At 21.8% G+C, this 15105-nt stretch overlaps 1 protein-coding gene across 2 annotated transcripts; it reads right to left on the bottom strand.

Moving 5' to 3' along the window:
- Positions 1-1739: 1739 nt before the first annotated feature.
- LOC112595298 (DNA repair protein complementing XP-G cells homolog) lies at positions 1740-14048 on the bottom strand. Of its 2 annotated transcripts, XM_025340441.1 has the most exons (16): positions 13838-14048; positions 10670-10845; positions 8346-8560; positions 7902-8073; positions 7578-7794; positions 6714-6872; positions 5814-5924; positions 5515-5745; positions 4971-5282; positions 4083-4184; positions 3840-3955; positions 3687-3785; positions 2954-3167; positions 2639-2878; positions 2371-2558; positions 1740-1993 (listed from the first exon to the last, which is right to left on the bottom strand). In XM_025340441.1, exons 1-16 carry the CDS (start codon positions 13923-13925, stop codon positions 1784-1786), a joined length of 2850 nt encoding a protein of 949 aa, XP_025196226.1. In that variant the 5' UTR covers positions 13926-14048; the 3' UTR covers positions 1740-1783. The 2 variants fall into 2 exon arrangements, with proteins under 2 accessions (XP_025196226.1, XP_025196227.1); XM_025340442.1 differs by lacking the exons at positions 10670-10845; positions 13838-14048 and having other exon boundaries at positions 5515-5700; positions 8346-8554.
- Positions 14049-15105: the final 1057 nt, after the last annotated feature.

The raw sequence follows: 15105 nt of genomic DNA, 5'->3' as shown, positions 1-15105 counted from the left end.
GTAGGACAGAGGTGGCAAGCAAAGAGGCTTGTGAGACATCCAATATATTAATAAATATGAAAGAGCCAAAATGAAAAAAAAATTCACATTAATATAATATAATATACATGGTTATTGTAATTAAAATAATTAGATATAAATTGTAATAAAATGTATAAAATGTGAAACAAAATAAGATACTAATTAATAATTAAAAATAAAATCAAAAACACTATATTTTTTTTTAAATTTTTTCTATAAATTAAAATTTAATAAAACTGTTTACTTTTTTAAATACATAAATTCATGAATTCATACTGAAAATTCTATTTTTTTTTATAGTAATGTTTGTATCTTACGATAAGATGCAAGCCATAATATGAGCCTATGACAAGAGACGCATGCGACTCGTGAGCTGCAATTTGGTAACTTCTTATATAGAATAACAATTTTGCAAGCAAAAACTAACCATTTAAACTAGTCATAGTTCAGAAAAAAATGATAAAGATAGTAAAATATAATAGATTTTGTATCATGTGTCATTTGGTTTCTTGACAATGACTATATCCTGAATGGTAATTTTTCGAGCAAAAAATATTACATAATTCATAAGTGGCCAACTTGCAGCTTGCGTCATTATCAGATGCAGCTCGAGATGTATTTACAAAATCAAAATTTACTTAATATTATTATGAATTTTAATTTTTAAGTATAAGCTTATAAAAATTATCAAATTACATAAAATGTGACTATAAAAATGTTGACTCTTGGTATTATTTTATACCTATTTATGTTGGCCACCTCTGATATAGATGAATAGCGCCTTCTTAAGAAATAACCACAAATGTATTATATTTATAGAATAAACAGTTTTGTTTCATCAATTTTTAAACAAACATTTATTTATCTACAATTATGATTATAATAAATATGATAAAAATGACAATAATATGTTAAATACTTTTAATGAGTCTCACATAAAAATTACTAAAATCAATTAACACTAAGTTAGAAAAAAAAAATTCCTTATACCTATATTATAAATAAATCCTTAAAAGTATTTTGGAACTTCTAATACAGAGTATTACAGAGTATTTATTTATTTTAATTTTTAAAATTCATGAGTTTTTCATAAAAAAATTTTATTTATAAATAATTATAAATTGAATAAATGGTGTATTATAAATGTTTATTTATAAATATGATATAGGTAAGTAAACAGTTTATAAAAAGTTAATTTAACTATGTAACAGCTTAAATTCTAAGTATAATACCTAAGAAAATAATACATAATAATGTATATGATGAACTGTGAACTATTGAATAAAGTTGTGTGAAAACATACTTATTGGATAATTATATATTATTATCTAAATAAATATTTAAATTATCTTATAATCTAGGCTAATAATTTTTTATTAAAAAAAAAAAAAAAAATATAGTAGTAAACAAAAAAATCAATTTAGATTTTCATTGTAATTTTTTTATAGACATTTCAATACTTAAAAATGTTACAAGAATAAATTCCAATTATGAATGACTAGAAATTTTACAGATGAATTTACTCAAAGAACAATAACAATAATATAATATCAGAAACAATGAAGCTTATGAACAACATAAAAATGTATTCATAGTTAATCAATAATTATTTTGTTAAAATATAAATTGTAAGTATAATACATAGTAGGTACCAAAAGTAAAAATTATTTAATATCTATTATATTAAAAAAAGTTCGAGCAAAATTGGACATAATACATTTTGGCACAATTTTATTTTTTATCATTATTAATTAATGAACATTTATTTTAGGTTTTTCCTACGTTTTTTATTCGTGATATCATTTGAATCAGATAATGATATTTTCGAATTACCAGATTTTTTATTAGATTCAACAGAACTGTTATCATTTCGCAACCTTTTGACAGCTTGACTAACACGTTTACTCATACCAGTATTTGTACTGCTCAATTTGGGAAGAGCTTTCACAAATGAATCTAATGTTGTTTGAGTCTAAAACAGAAAAAAAAATATTTTAAGCCGATTATTATTTTAAAATACATTAAATTGGATCTTAAAATTGAAAATGAAATTAATAACATAATAATTTATAAACATTAAATAAACATAAAAATAACTTAACTCTAAAATATTATTGATATTTATATATATATATATTATTGAAGTGGATATTTCAAAAATAATTTTAATACTTTTAAGTTTATTAGAGTAATGCTGTTTAATTAATTAAAGTAACAATCACAATTAGTAAAAATAATATGATTACATAGTTATGTTTATGACTAACTAATATTAAAAGGAAAATAATTTAAAAAAATTACTATGTTTTAATCATATAAATAAATAATAATAATGTTTAATTAACTTACTGTTCTTTCAGAAACTTTTTTTAACACTGGAGCTAATTTGCTTTTTGTTTTAGAAACATCCCAATCAAAATTAGTTTGAGCAAACTGAATGATCGAATCCACTTGGGGTGTACCCCAATTAAAGCTTTCAATTGATTCATTTACAATTGGGTGGAGATAGGCATTAATAACCGCTTTATTAGGAAAATCTATATTTTTAATTAAAAATTAAAAAATTAAATTTTAGTTCAACTATAATTTTATAACAATATTAAACATATAGATTTACCATTGCCAATTTTAGTGGATTTTAATTTTTTCATAAATGGAATATCACAGTATAAATCAGCTTTTGAGTTGACAATTTCCTTAATTTTTAGTAACTTTTCTTCGATGTTCATATTTTTAGTTTTGGATTCAAAAAAAGATAAAATTTCAATAGCAGATACTGGACCAATACCGTCAATTCCATTTGTGTAATCACTTCCCACAAGAAATGCTAATTGAATAAAACTATTTCGAGACAAAGCTAAAATAAATAATTAAAACACATTTAAATATACAATTTTATGGTGCATAATACATTTCCGTAAAAATATATTACCAAATTTTTGTTTAATATCAATGCTTCTGAATTGTTTAATATATTTTTGACTGTCAAAAAAATCTTTATAAACAACATTAGCTCCAAATAACCATATATCACTATCATCTGTCACAGTACCTTCTGTTCGTCCAATTTTTTCTAAAAAAGCACACTGTGCTTCCGCTTCCATTGGTGCTGTTATATATGGTATACCAAACAATTTCAAAAGACCCTAAAATAAACAGTATTTATATATAATTATTTTAAATTTTTATTTGTATAATGTATTTTAAGAGATAAAATAATAGATTGCAATTAAAATTAATGCTTCATTGGATTTGGTATTATATCACAGCATTAAATAAGATCTTAAAAATAATAGTATAATTAATAATATAGTAATTTAAAAATAAATTAATATTTTTTAAAAATAACTTTACTTTAAAATATTATTGGTATTATTTACGTAGATATATTATTGAAATGGATATTTCAAAAATAATTCTAATATTTTTAAGTATATTAGATTTATGCAGTTTAATTTATTTAAGTAACAATAACAATTAGTAAATATAATATGATTGCATAATTTGTTTATGACTGACTAATATTATAACACTAAGAACATAAAAATCAACAAAATTCTAAAATCATTATTTATTTAATTCTCAAAATATACCAAAAACTTTCTGAATCAATTTATTATTAAACACTGATAATTTATAGTAATAAAAAAAAAAAAAAATATTACCTTTATTTCCGATGTAATCTTTTGTGTAACAGAAGAAGCCATTCGATCAGATGTTCTATGTAAACTAGCTAAATTATTTTGACTTTTAATTAATGTATCCTGAAAAAACAATTATTAATATTTTATACCTATACTAAATTATCTTATAAGTACTTGTAAAGACTGAAAATATTGTTCATTCATAGAACATGTTTGATTGTCAGGAAGTTCGGGCCGTTTTGTAGAAATATAATTTAATTTTGTTGGAGAATTAAATTTTTCTCTTATAACTAATTATAAAATATAAAATTAATAAATAAATGTAAAAATTATTCAGTAAAACAAACAGCTGAACAATTTTAAAATTAAAGTCAAATAAATTATAAATCATAAAACATAATACAATATTATTATTACCATTCTTTGTTGAATTTATTTCTTTGAATTCATTTTTAGAAACTGTTGGAACATTTGACTTTTTATTAGATTCTTGATAGCTTTTATATTTGTTTTTATTATCTAAAAGTTTAAATACAAGTACTTGGTAAATTAATTAAAATTTAAAAAATATCATTAAATAGGTATATTTATTTTTATTTTAAGATCACAAATTATACAAATAAAAAATAATTTATAACTTAATTCTATTATTTTGAAAAGTAACAGAATTACAAAAATATATAAAGGCTTTTTAAAATTATTTGTAACTCATATTTGACATATTTGCAAGTCATCTTTTAATTTAACTAAAATGTGTGCATGCTTATATATTATAACATTATGTTGTCCAATAGCCCGTGCTTAATGTGACCAAATTTTTTTCTTCAAAGAGGGACAACTGTATATTTAATAAGAAAACCATATAATTTTGTGTAAAATAAAAAATTTTTTACTGGAAAAAATCATTAATTATTTATATAAAAAATGACAACAGAAAACAGCATTATTAAAATATGTAATAATAGAATACAATAACCATTTTTACTTATGAACTATAAGTTTTAGTGTTTTACAGTATATATATATATATATATATGTAGGTATACATATACTGTATAAATTTATTATTGTGATTTTTGATTAATAAATACCTATCACAAGTCCATTTTTCTTAGAGCGGAACTTTTTTGGTTCTTTGGGGACAGCTGGACACTTACCTCGAAATCGGGACGTATGGTCATGATACCTTAGCTACTAAAGTTTTACTTAAAATATAAATGTATGAAATATTATTGAAAGTTTTAAAACTTTTTAAATCTTTTTTAATTATTGTAAATTTAATTTTTTAGAAAAATGTAAACAAACCTTGTAGTATTACATCATCCTCAGATAAGCTTTCTTCAGGTGAAAAATTAACAGAATTTTCAGAAAATGAGCCATTTGAATTATCAGATTCTATTGTGGGCGAATCACTTCTAAATACATTCAATTCTTCAGTTTTTGTTGAACTTGATGCAAAATATATGGATTCATTGATATGTTGTCGATCCACGGCATTTCTTTCATTAGATACATTATCTTCCTTTTCTTGAAATGAAAAAGATTTACTTGTTGATGGAATATCTCGATGATTAATAATTGGACTTTTGTTTTCTATTTTTATTTGACTAGGTTCATCTAATATTAAATAATACAAAAATAATTAAACTACGTAATTACCATTATTTAACAGTGTCGTAATTTTAGTCTAATGTCATTTAAATCTTAAATTATGTTTTTAATAGATAATTCATTGGTGTGATTATGTATTTATCAAATAAGTCTATCTTAAACTCGCAGAGATTCTTAAGATAAAATTAGACTTAAAACACAGACCTTAAATTATAATTAAAACATTGTATAAGTGTACCTTTACTATGTGACACCCATGATAGATAATCTTCTTCATTAAAATTATCTATATTTTCATTTGATGCATCCTCTTCTGTAATAAAAATACTTTTGGAAGAATATTTTTTGGATAAAGCTTTGTTATTCTTTATAGTAACATCTTCTTCCATATCTGATGTTAATACTTCAGAACTGCTACTAAAACCTGTATCAGGTTTAGAACATTTTATATTTGGTGACTCAAATTCACCTACAACAATGAATTCCACATTGAAAATTTAATTGTTATTTTAATATTATTTTATTATAAAAGATTACTTGATCGCCTTTTACTAGCTATTTTATTCTCATTAAAGATAAGCCATGCTAATCTATCTTCTTCAAGGGATTCGTCACCAGCCAATGCTTTAAATATATCTTCGTCAATATCTATAAAAGATAATATATCTAATAACTAATATGCATACATTCTAAAGGTGTAAAAAATTCAAATCTATTTTGAATCATAAGTCTTAATATTATAGTAAATTTACAATCCCTAAATTTGAAAACTAAAATATTATCTGTACTTTCTTCTTATTTTAATTTCAAATCAGAACGTTTAACATAAATCAATATTTTTTACTCACTTCAAAAATCAATTTATAAAAATCAGAAGAGATAACAATACCTAATAGAATTACATTTAAATTTTATAATATGTTTACTGTTACATTACAACTAAAAATACAAAATGGATGTTATTGAATACAAATTAGTTATATTTTATGCTTATAAGACTAAGACAACACATGAAAACATCAAGTTCTCTTAAGGGAATTGGAAGCAGTGATTTTTGGGCTTTGTCTAACACCACATAATATAGGATTATAAACGTGTTCTATTTCCTACATACTGATTGATAAAATAAAGTGATAAGAATTCTGAACACAAATTTTAATTTTTCATCAAGTCTACTTGAGATCTTATTATACCCCCCTCCCCAACACCAAAAACGTTATATTAAAAAATTGACATATTTATGTTTGAAGGAGTTCAAATCAAAAAGTCAAAAAACTACTTAATGATAAATCCGAATCTGTGTTTAGAGTTTTTATTGCTTCATTATATCAATTTGTACGTTAGAAATAGAACACATCTTAAATCCAATGTTGCGTGTGTGTTAGACAAAGACAGAAAATCACTGTTTCTAATCCTGTTAACAAATTTAATGCAAACCTTCTGTTAAAGTAGGTGATCCAATGGTGTCAGTGGTAAGAATTTTGTTACTTGTACTCTTTGATTCAGTCTTTATACATTTTTCAAAATTTGATGTTTTTATCTTTTTAGGCACTTCATTTTTCTCTGAATTACTACTCTTAGCTGGTTTGTTGATACCTATATAAACAATAGTTGTATTATAATAAAACATTTATTAAAATAGTTTAAATTATATTTTAGTATTGTTTATAGTTTAAATAATTTTTATGTTAATATAAGAAAAATCTATTAATCTATTTCATTAATTCTATTAAACATTCAACTATCTAAGATGAATATAAAATTTTTAAAAAATGTCTTGGAAAATATCAGGATTTACTTAAAACTATAATTGATATTGCTAAAAATACTATAGTAATAAACCAATTCATGAAAATTATAACAATAGATATATTTATATACTTTATTAGCAATTTCTGTAAATATGTAAATAAATAAAAAATATATAATAAAATATAAGTAGCATACTAACAATTGTCGATCTATATAATGCCAATAACAAAAAATAAGCTTAATACATGAAATTGGAAGATAAAATAAAAAAAATTAAGTTCTTTATTACTCATAAAGATAGTTTTAAAACCATAGATCTATCCTTCTTCATTATTATATTTTACAAATACAATTATGTATTAATTTATTAAATGTAAAATTAGAGATTTATTTCATTGTTTTAAAAAAAAAAAAGTTTACTAAGGTGGGTTAAAATGGTTTAATTCTTAATTAGTCTAATTTATTATCCTTGAGTATTTATTTAGATTTATATCTTTATATTATTAACTTTAAAATTGTTCTACTTAATTTACTGTTTTAATTACATACCAGACTCATAATAAAAAACAGTATCATGATCAGAATCAATTTTTTGACTAAATTCATCAATATCTTTAATAGTTTCATTGTCATTGTTTAAAAACTTTTCCAATTCATTAAATGTCATTTCACGCTTTGATTTTTGTTGATTTTTTTTTTCTGATAAACGTTTTTGATCTTGTGAATAACCATTCAATAGTTCACCAATTTGCATAGATGAAAATGCCTGGAATCAAATTTTGATATATAAAAACTATATACAATGGATAATGGAGTTATTTTTAAATATGATTTTAACTTTCATTGGTATCATCTAGTAAACATTTTACATACATTTAATTTTACAGGAGAACTTTTTTCCTTGTCCTTGGCACTATTTGCATACAAAAAATCATTGTTTTGATTTTCTACGGCTAATAATAGAATATTTTCATTTTTTTCATTTGATAAATTTGTGTATGACTCATCGTTTTCTTTTATAGGTTTTTTAATTTTGTCTATTTCACTATAAAATAAATTTTAAAACTTCAACTCAATTTGAAAATAATAATATTTATACTCCATCTAAATTTAGAAGCAACTAATTTTTTCGGCTGTACTAAGTCATAAATAGCTGTTTCCTCTACTTAATTTACCAATAGTAATATATAGGAACACAGAACGATAACGCGTTTATGTACAAAAATTAGCCAGTCGAGTCACTTCTAAACGTAAATGGAGTACAGTTAGTAAAATTACACCATTTTTTAATAAATCATGTAATAATAATGGATTTACATTGGTGCTGGCAGATTTGGTAACTCAAATAAATCAGTCTCGGCTTTTTTATTTAAACTGCTGACAGTTTTTGAGATTACTTCATCTTCAGTCAATGCATTTCCAGCATTCATAACAGTTTTTATGGCTGCCTGTTCTAACATGTTTTTTAATAATTTTTCTTTGGTTTTTCCAGTTGATTTTTTGGCACGGCTTTTTTGAGCTTGTCTTTGAGCCTGAAATTAAAAGTACTATTTTAACACATTATAATAATATAATTAAAAACAATATTATAAATACATATCTAAAAAGTGTATATCCATAAAAAAGATAACTCAACAAAAATAGAAAATAAACAAATACCTAAAATAGATTTCAACCAAAATATTTATTTTCTTACTGAGCAATGTGCAACATAGCAAATTAGCATTAATGGTTTTAATATTAAAGTAAATTTACCAATTATAAAACTTAAAATGAAGAAGTTATGAATATTTTTACTGTATTTCAATATTTATGAATGTTATGAATATGTAAAATATTACAATTATTTGAAAATCCTCATATTTCGCAGGGAAATCAGCATACAATCAATATTATTTTAAAAAAAACTGAAATTTTTACATTATTATATAATTATTTTATGGATAATAAATCATACTCGTGTTTCTAAATTTAATTAGTTTTCTAAAATAAATTATTTACAGCTTTTGCTTTCTTTACACAAAATTTGGATAGATTGGTGTATTTTTATACAGTTTAGTTTATTAATTAATAATAAACAATTAATTTACAAAGCAATTTATAAACTACTATTTTATTATTTTACAATTGTTAAACCAATAGTCACTTTCTATCAAATAATGTTCAATTTTTTTTAATATTAATTGATCTAAAACTCAATTTTTTTTACAATAATAAATTATATTATTAATGTTTAGTGAAAGTATAATATACCTACATATTTTATTAAATATAAAAAATAATTATTTAATGTAAAATAAGATAAAGTGAAATAGATAAACAATTAAATATCAATAATAATTAATTATTAATAATCAGAAATATTCCTCGTGGAAAAAAATATGCTTAAAGGAAATTCATGTATACAATTACATAATATAATTAATCTTCTATATTACAAAGTCTAATAAGCAATACAAATAAATGTATGATAGAGAAATGTGTTAAATAGAATTAAATAAATCTTGTCTTTAAAAATACTTAAATAGATATATTTTCACTATATAATATTAATTACCAACTATCATGATATCACATTTAATATTGCAATTCTTGTCTGATTGCTAAATCTATCTTACCAGGATGTATTTAAAAATTAAGTTTCCTCATATTTAATCTTTAAATATGTATGCAACTAATTATTCATAGATAAGTGTATAAAGAAAATATATAATTTTTAAGATTTATTTCTAGCATACAGGAAGTATAAATAAAAAAAATATTGACATTTCAACTAGTTTTGATTATAATCAGATTTTTTTTTTGTAAATTGTATTGTATATAAGTAGCACATTCATGAAAACAATGCCAAAGCTGATGTATGGTAATTAAGGACTAATTATAGCTAAAATAAATTACTATGCATTTCAAACAGTTATTAGTCAAGAAAAAGTATTTTTGTTCCCACAGAATCTGTAACAACAAGTTAACATAATATAACAATTTTCCCATGGATTTTGAAAAATGATTGTGGTCGTCAAAATTAAAAACAAAAACAACCAGTGATATCTACTCTATTCTTATTTAATACCTAACTGTTAAATAACTCAAAAATAATGTGAGAAAATAATAAAAGGTGAGGCATTTTTGTTATTTTATTGTAAATACTCTACAAAATATCACAATAGCATAATTGAATTATTTAAATCAGCAACACCCTAAATTATTTTTATTTTTTTTAATTCTATCTTACAATAAAATTGTAATTACTCTAAACAGAAAACCATAATAACATTTATTATTAAAATCAGACATAGCAAAATGTTATTAATAATAACTTATTAGTATCCAAAATAACTCTTGTAAAAAAACTATGATAAATTTATGTTTGAAATGCTTGTTTATTTTAGATTAAAACTATAATACAAATTGTTAATACTTGATTTTTTTAAAGTATAAATTAAATAGTTACTTTCAATAAAAATTAATTCTCAAAATTTTTAAAATATACAATAAATAAATTATATTTTATAATAGCTAATAGCAATACAAATATTTAATTTCTGTAAGTAATGTAATATGCTTAAAAAATGTATTCCAATCACTAAAACATATGTTTAGAGATAAGTAATTAATATTTTAATTTTTAATGTTATACTTACGATAGTTATTTTTTTAAGCTCTGGTACACCGCCATCAAATACAAATATTGGTTTAATACCATAGAACAATAATTTACATATTCTATGAAACATCACAATTAAATGACTATTTGTTGTAGCACCATGTTCACTTTCTTGAACACCTTTAATTATTTGGTACATCCATATTGAAACATCTGTTTAATAATATATTTAAGGAAATTCATTTGATTGTCAAATTTTTAATGCTATGTTCAAAGCATCAATACTTCATAAGCTAATGACAATTTGAAAAATATAAAGTTTTATTAATACCTAACAATCTTTGTTTGTTTTACATCGTATGTCTACATAATTATGCCTTCTATCAGTTACCAAAAAAAACACCTATAATTTAGTATAAATAAAACTTTTTTAAGTGCACATAAATTGAGTAAAAAAAATTAAACATAATTTTCAATAAGAATGTACAGAAAACAAATATTTTACATATGAACCCATGATACTTTCAAAAACTATTAATAAAATACATAGGTACATATTTGTAAAATCTTAGCACAAACAATAATTTTATTAAAAAATATATTTAAAGATTAAAATAAGAAATTAAGTAGTTGATTTAAATAAAAAATTAACTAAATATTTTTTTAATACAACTTTTATGTATTTATTCATCTATTATCATAAAAATATCTACATATTCAGAATTTATTACATAATTAGGTAAAGTAATAATACACAGCTAATTTTAACTTTAATTACACATGTACAATGCTGTTTGCAATCTTTAATTGCCAACGTTTTAAATAGAATAGCAACAAAAATGTATTGAATAAATAATAATAACAGCAAGTTTTCTAAAAATTGTTATAAAAATATTATCAACTCATTTAAGTACATTATATTTGTTTTTTAAAGTATTTAAAATAATTTTATATCACATGGGTCTTAAGTTAGAAATTAAAATTAAAATTGAAAATTTGTGAAAGTTTAAAGAAGGCTAAAATATTTTATTCTTTATTTTTAATAACACAAATAAATACAATCTAGTTCTAAATTCCCATGATTAATTATTGTACACATAATAATTTTATAATTGCTTAAAATACAATCAACAATACATCTTTGTACGGCCATGGGAAAATGAAAATTTGAGTGTACTTTAGATCATATTATATATCAAGTCAATAACTGAAATGGAAGGGCTTTCACATCTTAAAAATGCATGTAACAAAAAAATAAGAATTCTATTTCAATCAATATAAAATAATGTTATATATACATAAATAGTATATTTTTACCAAGAAACTAAGTTATAAATTCTAAATTATTATTTATTTATAGAAAATAATGTATTTAATTTTAAAATAACATAGCAACTTGTAAAATTAATACATAATAATTCATTTTTATGGTTAATAATAGTTAATGATAAATTAATGGCAATAATAAATAATTTTTAGTAAAACTTTAAATAAAAATTTAAAATTAAAAAATAAATATTTTTTTTTAAATGTTTCTAAAAAAACATTTTATAAAAAACTTAGGTATTAATAAATATATTATATACTTTGTAATTTTAATTATGTACAACATTGAATAATTTGTCTCCTTATTTTACATTTTCGATAAAATTATAATGACGAATTTTAATAATAATAAAAAATTTGATAAAATAATTGATTATTTTTTAACACTTGACATAAGATAGATATTTTAATCATAAATAGCATGTAATACTAATACCGAATGAGATAAAATTTATAACAAGAATTAATTGGTTACATTTTAAGTCATTAACTTATCAACACTATTGTTAATTGAACAATTTCAACTTAAGAAAACATGTTATGTTGTAGTAGACTTAAAATAAAAAATTGTAAATTTATATAATAAATATTATGATAATTATAAATCAAGAATAATGTATACTTCGTTTAGATATATTGAAAACAATAATCAAAACCTTATTAAAATTGAAAATTGCTTAAACAATTACATAATTAAATTTTTAAATTAATTGAACTAAATGAAATATTAAATATTTTAAAATCATAAATATTTAGCATAAACTTCAAATTATTTTGTTATAAGTTCTTTAAACTTACTTAATCTTTAATAAAAAATAATATTAAATATTATAAAACAACAAATATTTGATTATTTATAATGTTGATCAATCCATCTAAAAATTAATACATATCCTAGTATTCTAAAATTATTTATAAGTTATAACATTTTCTTACCCAAAAATCAATGTAATATTTAAAAATTTAAACCATCAAAAAGTATTCAAAATTGTATTTCATCTTTAATAAATAATAAAGCCACAAGGGCAGTAAGTACTATTACTATTAACTAAATGGATTAATATATACTCATTTTAATGTTATGACTTTCAATTGTTAATATGTATATGTTTGAATTTACTTACATAAACTAAATTTTAAAGATAAATTGATTTCACTCAACAGAAACGACTAAATGATATTTAACTTTTAAATCCAATTTTGTGTTGGTAGATTCTATATAAAGATAAGCACTAGAACTGATTTCACATAAGCTGACAACTGTATAATACTAATAATACTATACCATACAAAATAATAATATAAAACAATTTAAATAATTTAAAACAAAAAAATATCTTTTATTGTTAAACCTTCAGTTGTATTTAGTCAAATTATAACAATTTTAATCATACTTGAAGATAAAACCATAAAAAAGCTTAATACTAAGGTTAAGAGAATTTAAAATACTAAGAGAATACTACTTAGGTATCTAATATCAACTCAAAATATATACCTAGTTTATGAAAATTTAATAAGTAGTATTAAAATATACCATATGGAAATATTCAAGCATGCATAAGGTATTTCATTATTAGAAGCTTTAATTGTTTTTAAAAGTTTTACAGTAAGACAATTTAAGTAATTTTAATTTAAATTTAATCAACAATAATTGGATTCACAATGCATGACCGATGAATAACACAAACTGTAAGACTTAACTATTTTTAATTATTATTCATGAGAGGTGTACAAATGTGTCTTACTGTAAAATGAGATCAATACCTGTTTAGTGTTTTCAAACCGTTTTGTAAAATAATGAAAACAGATAAATCTTTATTAGGTATATACTATGTCAAACTTGAAATTATATGTAATTTGTTGTTTAATAAAAGGATACCAATACTCAGTACTTTATTCTCCAATTTTTCAACAGGAATCGGTTTCCCAGCCGATTCCAATAATTTCCATAAGCCTTGGACACCCATAATGTATTAATTTAAAATCGGAAGACTAATTTACTAAAAGAACGTCATGAAGAAGAAAAAATATTTCGGTCGGTCTCCTTCATAATCCATAAACTATTGTACACAATAACAACACAGTGATATCAATACTCAGCCTGTTTCGATAATACAACTCAAACAACATTATCGTGATAACGATGTAGACGATAACGCGGTATTGGTGGGGGGGCTGTAGTAAGCCCAGCGGCGGCGGCCCGATCGCAGCACCAACGTAATATTATTATCACTACGAGTTTTACGAAGATAATATATATATATATATTGTATTGCTGACGAGACGGCTAGAAAAGATTTGAAATTATTACAATATTGCATGCACCTAATTATCCTAATTATTTGTGTTTATTCTAATAAATTAAAAATACTTTGATTATAATTGAAAAAAATGTATATATGAATGACATAATGGGTAGGTGTGTACGTAAATTCGATTATTTGAACCGTAAACGCGTTTGATAAAAAAAAATATTTTCTTTATTTTAATATTTTTAATTGATATATTGTATCCTATACATACAACATACGCCCGTATGAATAGCTCAATATGAGTAACCTTGTATTAAATTATCAAACTTCACGTCTTAGAAAATGAAGATCAGCAACAGGAATCAAAAAAATAACTAAGATAAGTATACAATTTAAAATGTATAAAATTCCTAACTAAAAAAAAAAGCCGAAATGTTTTGAAAATTACACCATGTTTATGTAAAGCTAATATTATAAATATTAATAATAAAATACTGCGGTATTAATTTGACCGCAAACGGGTAGATATTTCGTAAACATCTTAGATTTTTTATATTATAGATAGGTGTGGGTAAGTGGATAACATTTCGCAGAAGCGTATATAGGGTTTAAATAATATACTAGAGCTTATATAAATTATATCATTAATAATAGCCCCTCAAAAATTGTATAATATAATATTTTTAATGCTAGTGCCTAGTATCCCAATCAAAAATAGTCTTCATCGTTAAAAAAAATTTGATATAGATTTTGCAACCTTTTAACTTCAGTAACTTTATGTAAGGAATTGTATAACAATGAAAAATTAACATAATAAGTTACACTATTATTACACGTCTTATTTATTTATAAAATTAATAAAATCGATGACATTGATTAAGACGTATAGACGTAT

This window comes from Melanaphis sacchari, unplaced genomic scaffold, assembly GCF_002803265.2.
Source record: "Melanaphis sacchari strain LSU unplaced genomic scaffold, SCAv2.0 Contig26_pilon_pilon, whole genome shotgun sequence".
Classification (NCBI taxonomy): Eukaryota; Metazoa; Arthropoda; class Insecta; order Hemiptera; family Aphididae; genus Melanaphis; species Melanaphis sacchari.
The sequence above is the reverse complement of the archived record's forward strand: the minus strand, read 5'-3'. Positions and strand labels throughout refer to the sequence as shown.

Bases quoted from the DNA above. Each gene is read 5' to 3' on its own strand.
- LOC112595298 (XM_025340441.1), bottom strand. From the start codon at position 13,925: ATGGGTGTCCAAGGCTTATGGAAATTATTGGAATCGGCTGGGAAACCG. The intron at 5,925-6,713 runs GTTTGCATTAAA...TATCTTTTATAG, and splicing joins ATCACCTACTTTAACAGAAG to ATATTGACGAAGATATATTT. The intron at 3,956-4,082 runs GTAATAATAATA...TTTTATAATTAG, and splicing joins AATAAATTCAACAAAGAATG to TTATAAGAGAAAAATTTAAT.